Below are 18,821 nucleotides of genomic sequence, written 5' to 3'. Positions count from 1 at the left end.
AACATTCAATCGAAAACGATCAAAAAAAAGTTTCCAACTTGACGAGCTGAACAACAGGTTTCACATGAGGGCGGTGGAATTTCCCTCTTCAAAGTCACGCCTACCCAACGTAGGTCATTGGCCAAAACATATTTCCAAGCAGAAAGTTGTTTCTCTCGTAATTGGTCACCGTGGTTGTCGCTTTTTTCGTTTCCTGTTTGGGGGCGTGGATACAATTGACGAACTTTCGTTGAAGCGATGTGGAAGTAATAGGCATAAAGTTGCTAAAGTTGGTAAGTGTATCTTCGAATAATACAGTTGTATTTGTAATGTAGGCTACGGGTTTGTTTGTGTTCGTAAGGTGTTCTGACTCCCGATTAAGATGAACGTTTGTCAGGTAGGCAAATGCGATCGGAAGTGTTAGAATCCAAGCTATCGTGACGAGGACACCTGTTGCTTTTGATTTATTTAGTACATGGCCATCTTATGTGAGTATTTTATGTATTTGGCTCACCACTAACGCTGTGTAAACTACACGCTGTACCTTTTTTAACCAGAGGCAGTGTGAAAGGCTGAACCCGCGCCACACACACACACACATACCATCAACAATGTCTGGGGCCCAAGAACAGAGGAGGCGTCGTCCCCCGAAAATGTTCTTGGTGGTGTCGGACCTGAAGTTTCAGGACCAGTTGGACGGAACCATTCGGCTACTGCGGGGGAATATCTGTCAGGAGCAGGACGCGGGAAGAAGTAGGGGAGAACACATTTGGGTGAAGGTAGGCAAGGATCCCCCTTATCTTACACACACGCACACACACAAATCAATACACTTCCATACACAAGACAGCCTATTCCTTCTCTGTCTTCCTCTCTCTGTCTCTCTCTCACACTCTCTCCCTCCCTCTCTCTCTGTGTCTCTCTGTCTCTCTCCCTCACTCTCTCTCTGTCTCTCTCTCCTTCTGTCTCTCTCTTTCTCTATGTCTCTCTCTCTCTCAGGTGCTAGATTACAGCTGTGTGGTGAAGATTGACAAGCAGTACCTCACTGAGGTGCCCAGTGAGCTGAGCGGCTTACTGGAGCCCGTGTCTGACCCCGAGTCCCGCCTCAAACTGCTGGCCAACCCCAGACATCTGCAGCGATTGGCTAGCTTGCCCATGGGCACACCCCTCCTTGTCCACTTGAGCCAATCGGGGGAACCGGTGGAGGCGGAGCTTAGGTACAGAGGTCCAATGGCCAGAGGGAGCAGCGCGGTGTTGTTTGGGGTCCAGTTGAAAGTATGTCATTGTTATGGTCATCTCTCTCCTTTCATTGTACCTTGTTATTAGAAAAACTGTTGTTTTACTCAAAACCCATACTTAAAGCCTTTAGCATCTTCCATGATGATTCTCCCTCTCTCCCTCCACCCCTCCCTCTCGCTCCCTCCACCCTCTCTCTCTCCCTCTCTCCCCCTTCAGGGGGCAGCAGTGGGTCGAGGGGTCAGTAACGGCTCCTATAAGGGCCACCAGCTCTTCATCTGCCCCGAGGCCTCCGCCCTCTTCCTCCCGGCCAATCAGATTTCCCTCCCGCGCTCGCCCCGCGGCAGCAACGGCGAGCAGCACGACCACGACCACCCCCAGCACAACGGTCACCACGACAACCACCAACGCCACCCCTCCGTCCGCGCTCACCCCACCCCCCCCTTCCCCCCCGCCGGGGTGAGCGTGCTCCCCAGGACGGCAGAGTCTGCCCCCCTCCAGCTCCAGACCCCGCCCCCCGGCCCGCCCCGGGGCCCCGCCTCTCCTCCACCCCTTCAGGTGGGCCAGCGGGTCTGCTTCCCCCACGAGGACACGGTCCACGGGGGGGGGAGGTGCGCTACTGTGGGCCCCTGCCCGGACGGGCCTCCTCGGGGATGTACGTCGGAATCCTGCTGGTCAGTGATAGAGGCTGGAGAGGACTGTTTAAACAGCGATTTGATACATGTGTTTCTGTATACAGAATGTGTGTGTGTGTTGTGACTGTGTGTGTGTTGTGACTGTGTGTGTGTTGTGACTGTGTGTGTGTGTGTTGTGACTGTGTGTGTGTGTGTGTGTGTGTCCAGGACATGCCGGTGGGAAACTGGGACGGCTCTCACAAAGGGGACAGACTCTGCCACATCCCCTCCCCTCTGTACGGCCACCTGCTGCCCCTCTCCAAGGTGTCTCCAGGTACGCTGCTCTCATAGCACTCCACTCACGGTCTCCTACTCACTGGTAGAAGGCTCGGGGAACCACGGGTACAACAGGTGGAACATCATCATACTTAGCAGGACGTTTCTAAAGCTTTATTTGTGTTCTTTCTCACTTCTCCTCCTCTCCTCCTCCTCTTTATTCTCTTCATCCTCCTCGTCCTCCTCCTGTTCGTCCTTCACAGAGCCTAAATCTCGCCGCCAACCCCTGCCCTACGCCAACCCCGCCCTCGCCCCCAACTCCAGACTGGTTCTGAAAGTCACCCACCCCACCCCAGGAACAACCCCACCCCCTGCCACCCCCAAACCTGCCCCCTCCGCACCTCTCACCTCCCCCCCCTAAAACCGCCTTGATGCCCCCCCAGCTGCACTCTGCCAAACTGGCGCTCAAACCCCCGCCCCCCAACAAACCTGCCAATAAACCGCTTCCCCTGCCACCAATCAAAGCCCAGGACCCGCCCTCCCCGATGGTCCTCGACCAACCGCAGCCCTCGAACGGTGCCCCTCCCAACGCTCTGTGGTCGCCCGGCTACGGGGGTGTGGCGGAGGAGAATGAAGACACGGGATTGGAGGTTGAGCTGGAGGTGGGGTCGATGGTGGAGGTGAACGACCCGCCCCTTTTCGGAGTAATCCGCTGGATTGGTCAAATCAGTGGCGTTCCAGAACCGGTGGCTGGGATCGAGCTGGTAGGTTTACCGTTGCCGTGCCAACCATGAGTCATCCTAGCTCCACTCTGTTTGAACACATGTAAACAGACACTTTCTTTGTTTCTTTCTTTGTTACTCTCTCTCTCTCTATATCCCTCTCTCTATCTCTCTCTCTCTCTCTCTCTCTCTATCCCTCTCTCTCCCTCTCTCTCTCTCCCCTCTCTCCCTCCCCTCTCTCTCTCTCTCCCTCCCTCTCTCTCTCTCTCTCTCTCTCTCTCTCTCTCTCTCTCTCTCTATCCCTCTCTCTCTCCCTCTCTCTCTCTCTCTCCCCCCCTCCCCCCTCCCTCCCCCCCCTCCCTCAGGACCAGGAGTTGACTGCGGGGACAGATGGAAGTTACCTTGGCGAGCGCCACTTCCGTTGCCCCGCCAACAAGGGGCTGTTCGTCAAACTCCGCAACTGTAGACGGGACTCCCGGTTCCCTGCCCCGGAGATGCCCGTCAACCAAGTGGAGCGCTGCAACTCCATAGGTGTGTGTGTGTGTGTGTGTACTCATTTGGTACACTTGCGCCAGCTTTCCCTACCACAGCCTTGTATCACAGCTCTGTTCAAGTCTGACCTCATCCTGTGACTCCTCCCCCCCCCTCCTCCATCTCTATTACTCCCCTCTTCCACCCCTCCCACCCTCTGCCCCCCACCCCCTCCTCCCAGCGTTTGCAGAGTGGGGTAGTGAACGTGTGGAGGAGCTTACCCCCCCAGAGGAGGGGGAGGAGGCCAGGGAGAGGTACCAGGGCTGGAAGAGAGGCATCCAGGGCCACCTCAACTCCTGCTACCTGGACGCTTCCCTCTTCAGGTGGGGAGACAGTACTCACAGCTCATCACCCCCTCCCCCTGGTGGCGGATAGGAGAACGACATCATTGTTTGGAGCTTTGGTTCTCCGTGTTTTGATTGAATGCAGTGTTTTTGTAAGAATTGATTTGGATCTAACTTCCCTCCCTCCTCAGTCTGTTCTCCTGCTGCAGCTCTGTAGACTGGGTGCTGCTGTGGCCCACTGACCCTGAGGACGGCTCCCACTCCAGCCAGGCCCAAGACCTCCTGCGCTGTGAGATAGTCAACCCCCTGCGCAGGTGAGGGGGGGTGAGGGGGGGGGTGAGAGGGTGAGGGGGGGTGAGAGGGGTGAGGGGGGGTGAGAGGGTGGGGGGGGTGAGAGGGAGGGAGGTGGGTTGCCAGGTTTGGTGCTTCCTCGGCAGGTTTGGATGTGATGTTTGCTGTGTGTGTACACGTTGCCAGGTTTGGCTATGTGTGTGCCAGTAAGACCATGGCCCCTCAGACGACTTCTGGAGGCTGAGAGTAGTGATACAGGCTTCACCAACCAGGAGAAAGGTAGGTGTGTGTGTGTGTGCACCTTTCTGGGTGTGTGTATAATTGAGGGCGGATGGTTACAGACCAGGTTGTTTTTGTTCCGTCAGACCCAGAGGAGTTCCTGAACAAGCTGTTCCAGCTCCTCAGGGTGGAACCTCTGCTGAAGATCAGGTACTGCCCTTCCTTTTCTTCCTTTCTCTCTCTCTCTCCCTCCTTCTTTGCTGTCCCTTCTCCCCGACTCACAAGCAAGCACACAAGTTTACACTTTTGTATACATTCTCTGTCTCTGTCTCTCTCTGTCTCTCTCTGTCTCTCTCTCTCTCTCCTCTCTCTCTCTCTCTCAGGTCGATGACCCAACAGCCCCAGGAGTGCCACCTCTACCAGCTCTTCCCGCCCTCCGTGCCCCTGACCCCCTCCTCCCCCCGTGCCCCTCTCCCCCCCCCTCTCCCCCCCTCCCCCTCTCCTCCCCCCCCGCCTCCCTCATGAGGGTGGCCAGTGTCCAGGTCCTCCTGGAGACGTCCTTCCTGCTCACTGGACTCAAGTTCACTGAGGTGATGGATGGATAGATGGATGCATTGATGAGTGGAGGAATGGATGTATGGACAGATTCCTCCTCCCCCACGCACACACACACACACTCTTCTGTCCGTCCTCCAGGCCCCCTCCTGCCTTCCTCTGCTCATGCCCAGGTTCGGGAAGGACTTCAAGATGTTTGACGCCATCTTGCCCTCGCTCAGCATCGACATCACCGACCTACTGGACGACAGTAAGACAGCTCAGCTGATTGGTAGTTTTTTTGTGACTGGCAAGTTTAGTCACCGGGGGAAACGCAGACATTGACGCAGCCTAGCCCGGTGGATCTGGAGTTGGGCGTGTTGTCCCTGCCGTCATGGAGACGTGAGCTTGGATTTGTTATGTTGCATATCAATCTCTGTTTTCATTTAGTTCTACCCCACCCTTCTTTTTTCCTCATTTTCTACCCCCTATTCTCTCTTTCTCCCTCCCTCTCTCTCTGTCCCCTCTCCCTCCCTCTCTCTCTCGCCGCTCCGTTCTCTCTTTCTCGCCCCTCCTTTTCTCTCTCTCTCTCTCTCTATCCTCCTTTCCTCCCCCTCCCCCCCCCTCTCTCTCTCTCTCCCCCAGCTCTCAGGCAGTGCAGTATATGCCAGGCTGTAGCAGAGTGGGAGTGCACGCAGTGCTTTGACGATCCGGACATCACTCCTGGCAAGCTCAAACAGTACTGCCACACCTGCAACACCCAGGTAGCCCTCCACCTGCCCACTCCAGCATTCCGTATGACAGCGGCGTTATACTGTTAGAGGCATTTCCCTGTTCCAACACATCTGATTCAAATGAATGGGGTGTTCTATTCAAATGAATGGTTGTTATCAAGCTCAATAACAACATTTGAATGAGGCGTGTTGATCTGAAGCATGCTGGACAGAGATCCCTGAGGACCTCTCTCTCTCTCTCTCTCTCTCTCTCTCTCTCTCTCTCTCTCTCTCTCTCTCTCTCTCTCTCTCTCTCTCTCTCTCTCTCTCTCTCTTTCTCCTCTCTTTCTCTCTCTCTCTTCTCTCTCTCTCTCTCTCTCTCTTTCCCTCTCTCTTTCTTTCGCTCTCTCTCTCCCCCCTCTCTTTCTCCCCCTCTCTCTCCCCCCCCCCCCCCCCCCCTCCCTCCTCCAGGTGCACTCCCACAGGAAGCGTGCGTCCCACCGCCCCGGCCAGGTGGGCGTTCCCGGGGGCCCATGGCCCGGGCCGCCGCACGGCGCCCGTCAGAGGATGTCGCTGTTCGCCGTGACGTGCATCGAGACCAGCCACTACGTGAGCTTTGTGAAGCACGGGCCGCGCCCCAACGACTGGCTCTTCTTCGACAGCATGGCCGACAGGGAAGGTCAGAGGTCGACATTTACATTTATGCATTTAGCGGACGCTTTGATACAAAGCGACTTCCAAGAGAGAGCTTTACAAAAGTGCATAGGTCACTGATCATAACAACGAGATAGCACCAAACATTGCGGGTAGCCCAAAATATGAAGCATACATTGTGATAAACCAAGTAAGTGTCAAAGGGAACAACCTTAAGATCATGTAGTTAAACAAGTTACAATTAAACAACATAAGGTCTAGGCTGGGGCTGAAGAAGCTGAGGGAAGAAAAAACGTGTTTTAGTTTTTATAATAGAATAAAGATTCTGATAATGTTGTTGTTGTTGTTGTTATTAACAAAGAGTATTTCCTTCATGCGTACTTCCTGGTTCTTTTGTGTCCCGTTGCCATGGTTTCCGCCAGGCGGGGAGAATGGCTTCAACATACCGCAGGTGAGGCCGTGTCCCGAGGTGGGCCGCTACCTCAGCCTATCAGAGGAGGAGCTGAGCAGGGTAGACCCCGCCTCTCTTCGAGAGTCCGTTCGACGCCTGCTGTGTGACGCATACATGTGCCTCTATCACAGTCCTGAGCTAAGCCTGTACAAGTGAGACACGCATTCACATGTACACACACGTTTACACACAATATGCTTAGTGACATAATGCAGTATATTTACATGAAAACTAGTCAAATGCCTCGCAGACGTGCCTTTTTATAAGCACACTTTCCCTTTTTGCACTGTATTTTCTTCATGCTGTTAGGATTAATCTTGCTCATTTGTAAACCCACGCTGTATCAGTATTTTTTCTAAAATGAGTAACAAGATACTGAAAATGTTAAACAAATACTGAAAATGTTTGATACTGAAAACAGTTCGTAATAAAATATCTACTGTACACATCCATGTCGTGTTTTTCTTCTGCCACTGGAGGGTTTCGATGAGGTCATTTACGCGACATTATTTTGTGAAACGTCATCATAAAGAGTCCAAGCTGCAGTTCTCAATTTGGTCTCTACACAACTCCAGATATTTCTCACTATTATCCTTTAAAAAATCCGCTTCTGTGTACACAAAACAGTGAGGTTAACTTGGACGTATTTGGAACGTTTTTGTAAGGTAAGAAAACGTGTCCGTATGTTATCCCTTCACGTTGGCTTTATGTCTGTGGATGTTGCTAGCTAGCTAGCTAGCTACATTGCGTGCTTACAGTTAGAAAGCTAGCTGACAGTCCATCTATCTCTTGGCATGTCCCCTAAGGACGGTTGGTTGGGTGCTTAAGCTATCTAAAAGAAATGCTCATGATTGTCTCACTGTCAGACATGTATATACTAAATACTTTTAACACTGTAAGCGACACTGCTGAAGGACGTTGCTATCAATGCTTAAGACTGTCACCACTCTAGTGATAGTGACACCACACATACTCACTGTCATCTCTCTCTAGGTCTTGTCGTCTTCGTGTGTAGTCGTAAAGCCGGTTGCCATGGCGTCTCCAGGCGGACAGGGAGGAGGTGCACTATCTACGAGAGGGGGGGCGGGAGCCCGGCGGATGAAATGGGCTCTGGAGCTCAGCATGGGCAACACGAGGTAAGAAGCTGGTCCGATGTCGAGTTGGTTGGGTGTCGAGTTGGGTCAGGTGTCGAGTTGGTCAGGTGTCGAGTTGGTCTGGTGTCGAGTTGGTCGGGTGTCGAGTTGGTCTGGTGTCGAGTTGGCTCGTTGGTTGGAAGGAGGCGGAATACATTGGTGGAAATGAGCTAGTAATGCCTCTTCCACTACATTTATAAATCACGTACCACCAGCAGTAACACACTGTTGCTCTCGCTCATGTTTCTCCTCTGTCATTGTGTCTTTTGTTTGTCCCAGGTCACACCACAGCATCGCTAGGGCTCTGTGGTAGAGGTCTGACATGAACTGTGTTCTCTCTGTCATCTCTCACTTTCTGTCTCATTCTCTCTCTCTCTCTCTCTCCTGCCCTCTTCTGCCCATCCCCCCCCTCCCGTTCAACCCCCCCCCCCCCCCCCCCCCCCCCCCCCCCCCCCCCCCCCAGGGGCCGTGGGGACAGGCAGAGTGGCCAGGGGGACGTGGTCTACCCCATCGGCTACTCAGAGAAGCCCGTCCCTGACACGAGCGTCCAGGAGACAGACAGGAACCTGGTGGAGAAGGTAGGGAGACGTCCACCATGCACAGGGAGGAACCCAGGCTCACGCCCCTCTCTTTCTAGAATAATCCATGGTTCTGTTGCACAAAGGACAACATACAGATGCCAATCTCACCTGCTCTCTTCCTCCTCCCTGTCTCTCCATTCCTCTCTCCTTCCTTTTATTTATCTCCCTGTCTCCTCCCTCCCTCCATTCCTCTCTCCTTCCTTTTACTTATCCCCTCCCTCCCTCCCTGTGTCCTCTCTTTCCTCCCTCTCCTCAGAGGTGCTGGGACGTGGCGCTGGGCCCCCTGAAGCAGATTCCCATGAACCTGTTCATCATGTACATGTCAGGGAACACCATCTCCATCTTCCCCATCATGATGGTGGCCATGATGGCCTGGAGGCCCATCCAAGCCCTCATGTCCATGTCTGCCAGTGAGTACAGCCAGACCGTACCCGCCGCCGCCACCCAACGTCCACCAGCACACTGGGGTTGACCTCTGCTGACCTCTGCTGTCGCTGAGGTCATGGCCCACTTTTTAAAAGGTTCATGTCTAGGTGTTTTGATGCCAGATGAGTCGTAACACGATATGGTACTGTACTTCCATAATCAGTTGACAGTGACACTATCAAACAGAAATCTGTGCACACAATCTATTATCAGGGTCAAAAAAGAGTATCTGATGGCTTTACGTCAGGTGTTCCATGTACTGACTCAATCATTGGGAAGATGTAGTGTGATTGTTAACTGCCATTTCCTCCTTAGCATTTAAGCTACTGGAGAGCTCCAGTCAACAGTGGCTCCAGGGGCTGGTCTACCTGGTGGGAAACCTGCTAGGCTCGGCATTGGCCATCTATAAGTGTCAATCAATGGGGCTCCTCCCAACGCACTCGTCCGATTGGCTGGCCTTCATAGAACCCCCTCAGGTAATGAATTTGATTTGGTAGCGCAGTCACTCTAGAACTGGAGGTGATTGGTCAGATTCTGTTCATTCAGTTGAATAGTTGTTCATTAATATTGTTTGTTTTCTTGTTTTCACAGAGAATGGAGATCATGGGGGGAGGGATGGTCTTGTGAAAAGGAAATAATTACACAAACACACACATTAGTTAGCGTTTTCTGATGCAAACAGTGTAAGATGTCTGTTCTGTTGATAAATATTAATTTGGGAATATTAATTAATAATTCCCTTACCCTTTTGATCCTTTTGTTATTATTTTTCCTTTTTATTTTCTCTGCATCATCACACTTTATAATCCATTTCCCTTATTTTGTTCATATTTAATGATATTACCACAGTTGTCACATGGGATCAACACGTAACCAGAACCTCAAAAACGTTGTCAAACTATTGAAAAAGTCTATACCATGAGTAATATTAACATATTGATATTACATTTTCATTCTCGTTCGTTATATTAAAAATACTGTTATGATTTCTTCCAGTTTTGTCAAATAAAAACTCCTACGTTGGATAACCTAAGATCTTGATTTGTTGGTGTGAGGGTAAAGACAGCGTCATCTAATGGAAGAATTGTGTAACTAGTCACTAACCACAAAGATCTATCCAATTTTGTGTCAATAATGGGGGTCTCGCTATAAGCACCACCTATGGCTATAGCCGTGGTCTGTTGACACAAGAACGGGGCCATAATCTCGCTATACAACGTGTACATTATGAACTATATGCAATAAACCGCTGCAGGTCATAAAATAAAGAAATTGGCTACACAGAAAATTCAAAATCAAGAGTGCTCTGATGCGGGTAGGAAAGCGTGTTTTGAGTCAACCCAAAACAAGTCGTTGGGAGCTCTGTTGACCAGCTATGATGTGAAATTAAACACTAAAGGTAAGCACCTATCGAAACAATTCTACTGGGCGTAAAACGCTGAAGTCGCACCAAAACCGGTTTGTCCAATCGGAACAGCTTTTTCAAACATAACCGGTTGAACACTGACATCGGGTTCTGCGAAGGGTGGGCTGTCAGGGTTGAATGGGCGGGACAGGTGACTAGAAAAGGGTAATGCAACAAGCTTCGCAGTCTGTTGTTGACAAGCCATGTGGAGGGACAAGATACGTTTTCTGTTACTGGGATTCTAACCAAGCAACGTCTGTAAATACTTTTCACGGTGTGTTGTTCATTCGGTTTAAACGTTACGTACTTCACTTTTTTGGATAGCCATTGGGGTCTCTTTTCACGACGTTACTTTTCACATCGTATGTCCAGTCCCTTCCCTTTACATTTGTGGACATTTTCGCATTTTTCCCACGCACGTTTTTTTTGTTTACTTTTAAGAACTTGGTGTCGTTCGAAACAAGATTTTTTTGAGGACTTCTCTGTCAAACTTGTCAAAGCTTTCTGTGTCGTCATGGAAAGACGCTACAGTCACTCAGCAACGCCAGAGTGCCCACACCCCTTCGTGCACAAACTGAAACTGACCACTGCGCAGCAAATCAGGGTACGTTGTTTTCCCATTTGGGTGCTTCGACAACGAGACCACCACATAAAATGTTTGTGTTAGCGCATAGGGATATCTCATCTAAGTATCCTTCACCATGTTTGGAAGTGTTCCTTGAATGTTGGCAACATGCCGACATTGGCCTAGTTGCTATTTTCGGGTACTTGCATGCACATTGTGTACTCATGAGAGGCATTCAATAACATGCATCGTTCTCCTCTGTCCAGGGAATAGTTCAAGGATGTTTCCTCTTCCCCATACGAATGACTCTGACAGCCCTCATCTTTCTCATCATGTGGCCATTTGCTCGCCTACGATTCGCCGGTCTGTCAGAGGAGGAGCGGGCTAAGCCAGTCAGTGGCTGGCGCCGTTGGCTGTTCCACCCCATCATTTTCCTGCTCAGCCGAGCGGCTTTCTTCTCTCTCGGGTTCCTGTGGATCAAGGTCAAAGGTCGCCGGGCAGGGCTGAAGGAGGCGCCGGTGCTGGCCGTGGCACCTCACAGCGGGTTCCTGGACATGCTGGTTCTGTGTCCGACCCAACTGCCAACTGTGGTGTCGCGCTCTGAGAACACTGGCCTGCCAGTCATAGGAGGTGAGGAGGGAGGGAGGGGGGGGGAGAGGGGAGGGAGTTGGGGAGGAAGAGATGAGTGGATGGTTGACAAGATGGATTGAAAGGATGGAGGTGGAGGTGGGTGAAAGAATGGAGAGAATGGCGAACGGATGAGTATGTATGTGACTTCCTTCTGTAACCGGTGGTTTCACCGATTCACACCGGTTACTCCTCCATCTTTCCTCTTCACTCTCCATTGCTTGACCTCCCTCCCTCTCTCCTCTTCCCTTCACTCCATGATGTGACCTCCATTCCTCTGTCTCTTCCCCTCCCTGTGTTTCTGGCAGTGTTTATCTCTGCAGTGCTGTGGAATCTCGTGGGGTTCTACTTTTGAACCCTGGTTCTGTTTCCTGTGTGTTGCAGCCCTGCTGGAGTTTAACCAGTCTGTGATAGTGAGCAGAAAAGACCCAGAGTCCAGGAGGAAGTGTGTCACCCACATCAAAGAGCGGCTCACGTCCAATGGACACTGGCCTCAGGTGAAGGAGGGGCGGGACTGCTTTGTGAGAGCCAATACGGTTTGATTTAGGGGTCCACAGGAAACTTGTCTCACAGTCTCCTTATCATTCTCCCTTTCTACAGTTAGTGCTCCTTTGAAAAAATCTTCTTTAAGTTATTTGGATTGGTGTCATTCTTTCCAACCCCTAACTCTCTGTTGACTATCTCTGCAACAGATGCTGATGTTCCCAGAAGGCACCACAACCAATGGCAGTGTGCTCATCAAGTTCAAACCTGGTAAGTTTAGACTGTGCTTAGGGACCTGCGAGGAACATGCACTCCTGTCTTTGTCTCTCTCTCTCTCTGCGTGTCTCTCTTTCCCTCTGTCTCGCTTTGTCTGTGGGTCTCTCTCTCTGTCTCTGTCTCTGTCTTTCTGCCCTGTCTCCCACCCGCCCTTCCTTTGTGTGTTATTGTTACAGACGGTGAAGGAATGGATGGTATGATATATAAGGGAAGAAGGAGAAGGGGGTGTGTGTGACACGAGTGTGTGTTCAGTGCTGACGGAGCGCTTTGAGCAGCAAAGTTGGCTTTTTCACAGTACTCCCCCCCCCCCCCCCCCCCCATCTCCCCATTTCTCTCTCCTCCCTATCCCCCCCCCCCCCCCCTCATTCCAGGTGCCTTCCTAGCTGGCGTCCCAGTTCAGCCGGTTCTGCTGCGGTACCCTAACAGACTGGTAAGTGGGTCCGACCGGAAACCAGCCTTTTCACAGGGTTTTCGCTTGTATAACAAGTGTGGAGCCAGGGGAAGGCCACCCAGTCCCGGTGACAGAGGCACACAGAGTGGTGACACCTGTCTAGCGAGCCTAGCGTTCGAACAGACCTGTTTTACAGTAGCACTCGTGTGACTCGTGGATGGGAATGCAGGTGGAATGTGTGTGTGTGTGTCCGAGACTTGCTTCGTTCATGCCGTTGGTACGAAGTGGAGGTCATGTGACTCAAACAAACCCACCTTTCCACCCTTACCTGTGTTGAAGGAGTTAAGAAATGCCCACACACATGCCCATCCTGGGCTTCATCAGGTTTATTAGCTGGAAAACGTTAATCAGTTTCCTTGTCAAGTGGTTACTCCCTGTAGAATGCCTAGGTGGGGTGTGTTTTGAGGTGTGTGTGTGTGTGTGTGAGAGAGAGAGAGAGACAGGGCTGACGCTATCTTAAGATTCTGTGTCACTGCATGTAAAGTGACTTTTCTATTTATTCTAGGACACAACCCGGTGGACTTACAAAGGGACCAGCTGGTAGGCTCTCATCTCAGTACAAACCCAAACCAGCTGTTGTAAAATTATAAAATCAATCTAGAACATGAAGACATGGATCGCTTATGTTTGTTTGGTCGTTTGTTTGGTCATTCCCAGGATAGCAGCACTGTGGTACACCACTTCTCAGCTCTACACAAATGTCACTGTAGAGGTATGCTATTGGTCCATTGGACCTAACCAAGGTCAACCTGATGATTTCTCATAGGTCACTGTACCAGGAAGTACTTATGTGCTCTTTTCTCATTGGTCCCAGTACATGCCAGTTTACACCCCATCCCAGGAAGAGAAGGCTGACCCCAACCTGTATGCTGACAATGTTCAGAAGCTCATGGCCAAGTGCGTCTATACAGCGTTTTCATGTGTGTGTGTGTGTTTGAGAGAGACAGTTTGTTTGTGTGTTTTTCTAGACTCTGGCTGTCCTCTTTATGAGTTGTGTGTTAAGGAGAGAGAGATGAGAATAAAGTGTGTGTGAAGGAAACAGACAAGAGATGAAGTGAGAGGTGTGTGTGTAACAGTGTGTGTGTGTGTGTAACAGTGTGTGTGTCTCCTCAGAGCCCTGGATCTGCCTGCCACAGACTATGTGATGGAGGGCCGTGTTCCTGTCAACAAGCTGGGGGGCGTCTCCCTCCCCCTGGAGCCCCCAGCCAGACAGACCCTCTGCTTACTGTACAAGAACGGGTAGGACCCCCCTCTGTGTGTGTGTGTGTGTGTGTGTTCAAAGATCCTCTTTTTCTGTTTCTATCTCACTTGTCTCTCTCTCTCACTTGTCTCTCTCTCTCACACACTTGTCTCTCTCTCACTTCTTTCTCTCTCTCTCTCACTTGTCTCTCTCTCTCACTTGTCTCTCTCTCTCACTTGTCTCTCTCTCTCACACACTTGTCTCTCTCTCTCACTTCTCTCTCTCTCTCTCTCTCTCTCTCTTTCTCAGGTTCAGAGCTGCAGATGTGGAATCAGCCCTGGTCAGGATGATTGACAGGTGTCAGTCGGATCAAGGGTGGATGGTTGGTGAGGACGAGCTGCCGTCCCTTCTGGGGCTGACCGACCGACCGACGGCTGCCAAGATCTACAGCCTCTACTCCAAGGTAAGCAGCCTGTGTGTGTGTGTGTGTGTGTGTGTGCGTGCGTGTGTGTGTGGTTCCCTACCTCCAGGGGAAACTAGAACACACTAACCTACCTCTCTGTGACTCAAAGCTGCTTCTGTTCTGCCTGGGTTTGAGAGCCCAGGCCGGGAAGTGAGATGTGTTTAACCCTGTGAGTGTGTGTGTTTCAGGATGAGGAGGTGGACCTCAGACAGATCTATTTGAGTGTGGCTGCCATCTCTGGCCTGGTGGGCCTCAAGTCTCTCCTGCACACTGCAGTGACTGTACGTACCTGTGTGTGTGTGTGTGTGGACATGTATTAGTATTTCCCAAAAGTGTGTGTGTGTGCCTGTGTGTGTGTGTATTAGCTTGACAGTCTTTGCCCCAATACCTGCTGAATGTGGATATACACTGCAACAACTGTACGTACCTGAGGATGTGCGTGTGGAATATGTATTAGTATTTCCCAAAAGTGTGTGTGCCTGTGTGTGTGTATTTGCTTGACAGTCTTTGCCCCAATAAGTGCTGAATGTGGATATTTTCTATACCGATATGCAGCCCACCCCATATACTCTATATGTGTATGTCACATTTGCAGACAAAACCTGCTAATCCTAAACGATTCTCCTCCTCCCAGATGTTTGACTGTGACGGTGTTGGCAGTCTGAGTGCAGTGGAGCTGTCTGACCTGATGGGGGCGCTGGTGGGCATTCGCCAGCACAACACCACAGCGCTGTACACAGAGCTGGCGAGGGGGAGGAGACCCACAGAGGGTGAGTCCAGCCTGGCTGCTCCTCTGTTCTCACACACACACACACACACTGTGAGACTTATCAGCTTTTTCAGTTCAAACACTGGGACTCTTCTGTGAGGGCCAGATGGAGGAGGAGGAGGAAGTCCAGTCACTGACCAGCACACTGAACGCTCTTCTGGGTTATCTCACTTGTTATCAGGTCACATTTAATGATTACACGTCACGTGTTGCTATGGTTGCCTTGGGCTGTGCTTTTACTTTGTCGTCATGACAACACCGCTAATGGTTGTTCTCCTCCACAGAGGACCTGCTCAGAGTACTGACATCCCACCCGACCTATCAGAGGCTTCTAAATGAGTACCTGCAACCCGAGGAGGCGGGCCCAGTGACGTCATCCTCTTCCTTGACCAATGGGGAGCCGAGAGGCAGCAAAAACAACAACAATGGAGCAGTTTTCACCAACAAGGCTGACTGAGGATTCCGTAGGCGGGGCTACCCCTAGCTGCTTAGTATTTGGACGATAAAGACCTGTTGAAGGCAGCTTTACAAAAACGCTGCTTTACAAGGGTGTGTGTGTGTGTGTCTGTGTGTGTCGATAAAGTGTGTGTTTCTGTCTGTTTGCTTACCACTGTAAAACATGGTTTACAATGCACATCCTGTGGCTGATACTTCATAGTATCCTGGTGTTCTCTGTGTGAATGATCAGTAGACTGTCTGTGTGAATGATCAGTTGACTGTCTGTGTGAATGATCAGTAGACTGTCTGTGTGAATGATCAGTAGACTGTCTGTGTGAATGATCAGTAGACTGTCTGTGTGAATGATCAGTAGACTGTCTGTGTGAATGATCAGTAGACCATGTCTGTGGTACGGCAGAATGCCTCCTTCTGAAGCCATAGATAAGACCTTTTATATTTGTTGAATACTATTGCCTTAGGTGTTTGTTTAAAGAAGGCGTATGACACATGAACACTTGTAAACTAAACATATTTTAAGAAATAACTTCTCAGGATTTTTAGGCCTTATTTTATATTTAATATATTAAACTGTGAATACATTTGTACACGTTGTGTGAGTCGATTCGTTCAATTACTATCTTTCGATCTCTGATCACATGTATATACATTTTGTATCTTTATTCACTTCTTCCTCTGCATTTGCCCCACTCTGGCAATCTCTTTCTCATTCTCTCAATCTCTTTTCATTTTCTGCATCTCTTTTTCATTCTCTCCATCTCTCTTTTTGTTCTTCTATCCTTCCTAAAACTCTCATCCCTCCGCGTTCGGTGTTTGATTTGGAGAGCTTGTGCCGTCTCGCCCCCTCTCTTTCCTCCTCCTTTCTCCTCTCTCCCTCTCTTCCCTCCTTTTTTCTCCTCTCTCCCTCTTTTCCCTCCTCCTTTCTCCTCTCTCCCCCTCTTTCCTCCTCCTTTCTCCTCTCTCCCTCTCTTCCCTCCTTTCTCCTCTCTCCCCCTCTTCCTTCCTCCTTTCTCCTCTCTCCCTCCTCCTTTCTCCTCTCTCCCCCTCTTCCTGTCGTCTCTTTCCCGTGTTCCCCGTTCCCCGGGGCTTCCTCCTCCCCTTTCCTCCTCTCGTCTGCACCTCCCGCCTTCGCCTCCCACCAGCCCCCCCCCTCCAAAGTCCTTGCCCTCCTCCCCCTTTCTTTTCCTCCCCTGCGATCCGGTCCTCCACGAAACGGGGCGTTTAAACCTGCTGGAGTACTTCACCCTCCTCCCCCTCTTCCCAGGAGGGGCCAGACGGACGGAGGGATCGTCGCCCGGGCGCTCGCCCCCCTCTTTGTTGTCCTCTTCTTCCCTGCCCTCTTCGTCACTGGGCGTTGGCCTGGCCTCTCCTCCCGTCTTCGCGCACGTTCCGCCTCTCCTTCCCCTCCCGTTCTCCATCGCTCCATCCCCCTCCTTCACAGAGGGAGGCGGGGTCGTCTCCTCTTCTACGTCTCTGGTTCTTCCTGTGGTCGTGGGACGGGGCCTCCCCGCACGCTCCTTCCCCTCATCCTGCCGTCCTCCTTTGCCCTCCGCGCCGACGCTCCTCCACCTGGCTCTGGTCATGTGACTCGATGCAGGGCTCGGCGTGGCGCTTGCGGTCGCTGTCGACGCGTGGTTTGGCTTCTCGGCCGTTTGTTGGACCGTGACCTTTTGCTTCGCCATCTCCTCCTTTGTGTCTTTTTGTGCTGACGATGGCATCTCCTCCTTCTCCTCCTCCTCTGCAACAGTAGCTCTCGTTCTAGACCTCGTCAGAGGACTGGACGTGGGATTCTGAGTTTCTCCCACGTTCTCCTCTTCCCTCCCCTCCTCGCTCTCCGCCTCCCCTCCCCTTGCAGGTCCTGTGTCTAAATCCTCCACTCCGCCCGTCTCGTTCTCCCTCTTTCTGACTTTCCTCACAGGACGAGCTGTTCTCCTGTCCTCCTCCACCTGCCTGTCTCTCTCTCTCCCCCCCGAGTCCCTCCCCTCCATCTTCCTTCTGGCTCTTGTCATCGGGCTTGTCATGTGACGGGGCACGTCTGGTATCTCGGTTTCTTTCTTCGGCCTCTCTCTTCTCTCTGTCCGCGTGGTCCTCCCTCTGGCTCTAGTCACGGGACTTGTGATGGCTCCCCAGACCCAGAATGGGTGAACCTGAGCATGGCTGTCGGGCCCTGCCAGGTCCGCCGGCTCTGGAAGAGCCGCCTGGTTCTCCTCCTCCTCCTTCTCCTCTTCAGGCTCCTCCTCCTCTACCTGAATGAGGGCAAAAGGCACGGTGGTGAGGTCTGTGAACTCTTTCCCCCCGTCGTCGTCGTCCGGCATATCTGCGGTCGGCGGGGCAACGCCACAACCCCTCTCCAAACCACCACAACCCATCAGGCTAGTCGTCCTATGGGTTTGGTTTGTGTCTGATGGGTCTACGGTGGTCGTCTCTGCCGGTTCGACCACACGTTCAGAAGAGTTGTCGACACAGTCCGTTTCTTCGGTGATGGAAACGTCTGACACTGAACTCTTGGCGTCGTCCTTGTCAGAGCTGTTGGGTGGGCGGGAACATAATCCTGTCCTCTCCTCGCCATCCTCAACCACCTCCACTTTCACTTCCTCCAGCTGTGTCCGGGTGGGTCCCCCCACCCCAGATCGAGGCTCCTCTGTGGGGTCGGAGAGGCCAGGAAGGTCCCCTGGTGCCTGGGCAGGCTGTGAGCCTCCATGGCGGTGGTCCGTGACCCAGCCTGTGAGGTGAGCAGCTGTGAGGGGGTCGGACCTGGGCCTGGAGCTGGACACGGCCATGAAGAAGGCCTGGACTGGGGCTATGTCCGCTGTCAGCCTGTCCAGGGGAGCAGGGTTGGAGGATGGAGGGCTGTGGGTGGTTCTCGGTGGGTGGGCTAGCTGGAAGGGGCAGGGGAATCGAGGGGTCCAGTTGAGGGGGCTTTCACCACCTGGTTCACTGTCATCCTCTGGGGGCGTGGCTTCAGCTCGGGAGCTAATGAGTGCCTGCATGGCCAGAACTCTGAGTTCGGGCGGGCCGGTTGGTGGAAGTGGCTGGGTGTCCGTCAACGGATCTCTCTCGGGATTGGGTGTCAGAGGGAGGGGGGCGGGGCTACGCTCTTCGGGTGACTTGACCGGAGATGGCAGGCTGAGCGTGGACTCAGTCAGAGGGTAGGGGTAGTCGGTCTGAAGGAGTGACAGTTGTACCCCCTCCTCCATCTCCATCTCCTCCTCCTCTCTTTCCAGATCCTCCTGTTTCTCCCCTTCTCCCGGCCGTCCTGCAGTGGAGTCATCCGACAGCTCTCCGTCGCTCCACGTTCTACTTTCAACACTGGTTTCGTCCCTCCTCCTCCTCCCTCCACCTTTCCCCCTCCTCAGAGATGGCAGCGTCGGGATGGTCTGAGAGCTGGCACGAGCATCATCCAGCTCAGGGGGACACAGACGGCAGCCCTCCCAAGACATAGCTACCTCTGAGGCAGACACTGAGAACAGGAAATGCCCTGGTGGTGTTTGGCTCTGGAGGC

At 52.2% G+C, this 18,821-nt stretch overlaps 3 protein-coding genes across 3 annotated transcripts; all 3 read left to right on the top strand.

Annotated features, from left to right (window-relative positions):
• The first annotated feature begins 152 nt into the window (after positions 1-152).
• Positions 153-6,952, top strand: si:cabz01101003.1 (ubiquitin carboxyl-terminal hydrolase CYLD). The gene is given in 20 exon segments (XM_047016346.1): positions 153-272; positions 537-758; positions 979-1,254; positions 1,435-1,815; positions 1,818-1,889; positions 2,058-2,163; positions 2,369-2,517; positions 2,519-2,869; positions 3,193-3,358; positions 3,540-3,681; positions 3,834-3,956; positions 4,120-4,153; positions 4,155-4,212; positions 4,299-4,362; positions 4,536-4,630; positions 4,633-4,742; positions 4,849-4,957; positions 5,332-5,450; positions 5,871-6,078; positions 6,476-6,952. Coding segments are annotated over 19 exon segments (2,916 nt in total). The 5' UTR covers positions 153-272; positions 537-590; the 3' UTR covers positions 6,661-6,952.
• Positions 6,953-7,017: 65 nt separating this feature from the next.
• On the top strand, positions 7,018-9,677 carry emc4 (ER membrane protein complex subunit 4). Its single transcript, XM_047016348.1, has 6 exons — positions 7,018-7,169; positions 7,498-7,640; positions 8,101-8,215; positions 8,475-8,628; positions 8,960-9,120; positions 9,236-9,677. The coding sequence occupies exons 2-6, from the start codon at positions 7,537-7,539 to the stop codon at positions 9,269-9,271; spliced, it is 570 nt and encodes a 189-aa protein (XP_046872304.1). The 5' UTR covers positions 7,018-7,169; positions 7,498-7,536; the 3' UTR covers positions 9,272-9,677.
• Positions 9,678-10,191: 514 nt separating this feature from the next.
• Positions 10,192-15,906, top strand: lpcat4 (lysophosphatidylcholine acyltransferase 4). Its single transcript, XM_047016353.1, has 13 exons — positions 10,192-10,653; positions 10,881-11,244; positions 11,626-11,738; positions 11,934-11,994; positions 12,372-12,430; positions 12,957-12,991; positions 13,109-13,163; positions 13,266-13,348; positions 13,565-13,690; positions 13,941-14,094; positions 14,283-14,375; positions 14,729-14,864; positions 15,148-15,906. The coding sequence occupies exons 1-13, from the start codon at positions 10,414-10,416 to the stop codon at positions 15,318-15,320; spliced, it is 1,692 nt and encodes a 563-aa protein (XP_046872309.1). The 5' UTR covers positions 10,192-10,413; the 3' UTR covers positions 15,321-15,906.
• The last annotated feature ends 2,915 nt before the right edge of the window (positions 15,907-18,821 follow it).

This window comes from Hypomesus transpacificus, unplaced genomic scaffold (assembly GCF_021917145.1).
Source record: "Hypomesus transpacificus isolate Combined female unplaced genomic scaffold, fHypTra1 scaffold_351, whole genome shotgun sequence".
Classification (NCBI taxonomy): domain Eukaryota; kingdom Metazoa; phylum Chordata; class Actinopteri; order Osmeriformes; family Osmeridae; genus Hypomesus; species Hypomesus transpacificus.
This window is presented reverse-complemented; position numbering and strand designations above follow the sequence as displayed.

What these genes read in the sequence shown, in the direction of transcription:
- emc4 (XM_047016348.1), top strand. Translation starts at nt 7,537, where the DNA reads ATGGCGTCTCCAGGCGGACAGGGAGGAGGTGCACTATCTACGAGAGGG. An exon ending in CTCAGCATGGGCAACACGAG is followed by an intron (nt 7,641 to 8,100) that starts GTAAGAAGCTGG and finishes CCCCCCCCCCAG; the next exon opens with GGGCCGTGGGGACAGGCAGA. An exon ending in CCTCATGTCCATGTCTGCCA is followed by an intron (nt 8,629 to 8,959) that starts GTGAGTACAGCC and finishes TTTCCTCCTTAG; the next exon opens with CATTTAAGCTACTGGAGAGC.
- lpcat4 (XM_047016353.1), top strand. Translation starts at nt 10,414, where the DNA reads ATGTCCAGTCCCTTCCCTTTACATTTGTGGACATTTTCGCATTTTTCC. An exon ending in ACTTACAAAGGGACCAGCTG is followed by an intron (nt 12,992 to 13,108) that starts GTAGGCTCTCAT and finishes GGTCATTCCCAG; the next exon opens with GATAGCAGCACTGTGGTACA. An exon ending in TGCTTACTGTACAAGAACGG is followed by an intron (nt 13,691 to 13,940) that starts GTAGGACCCCCC and finishes TCTCTTTCTCAG; the next exon opens with GTTCAGAGCTGCAGATGTGG.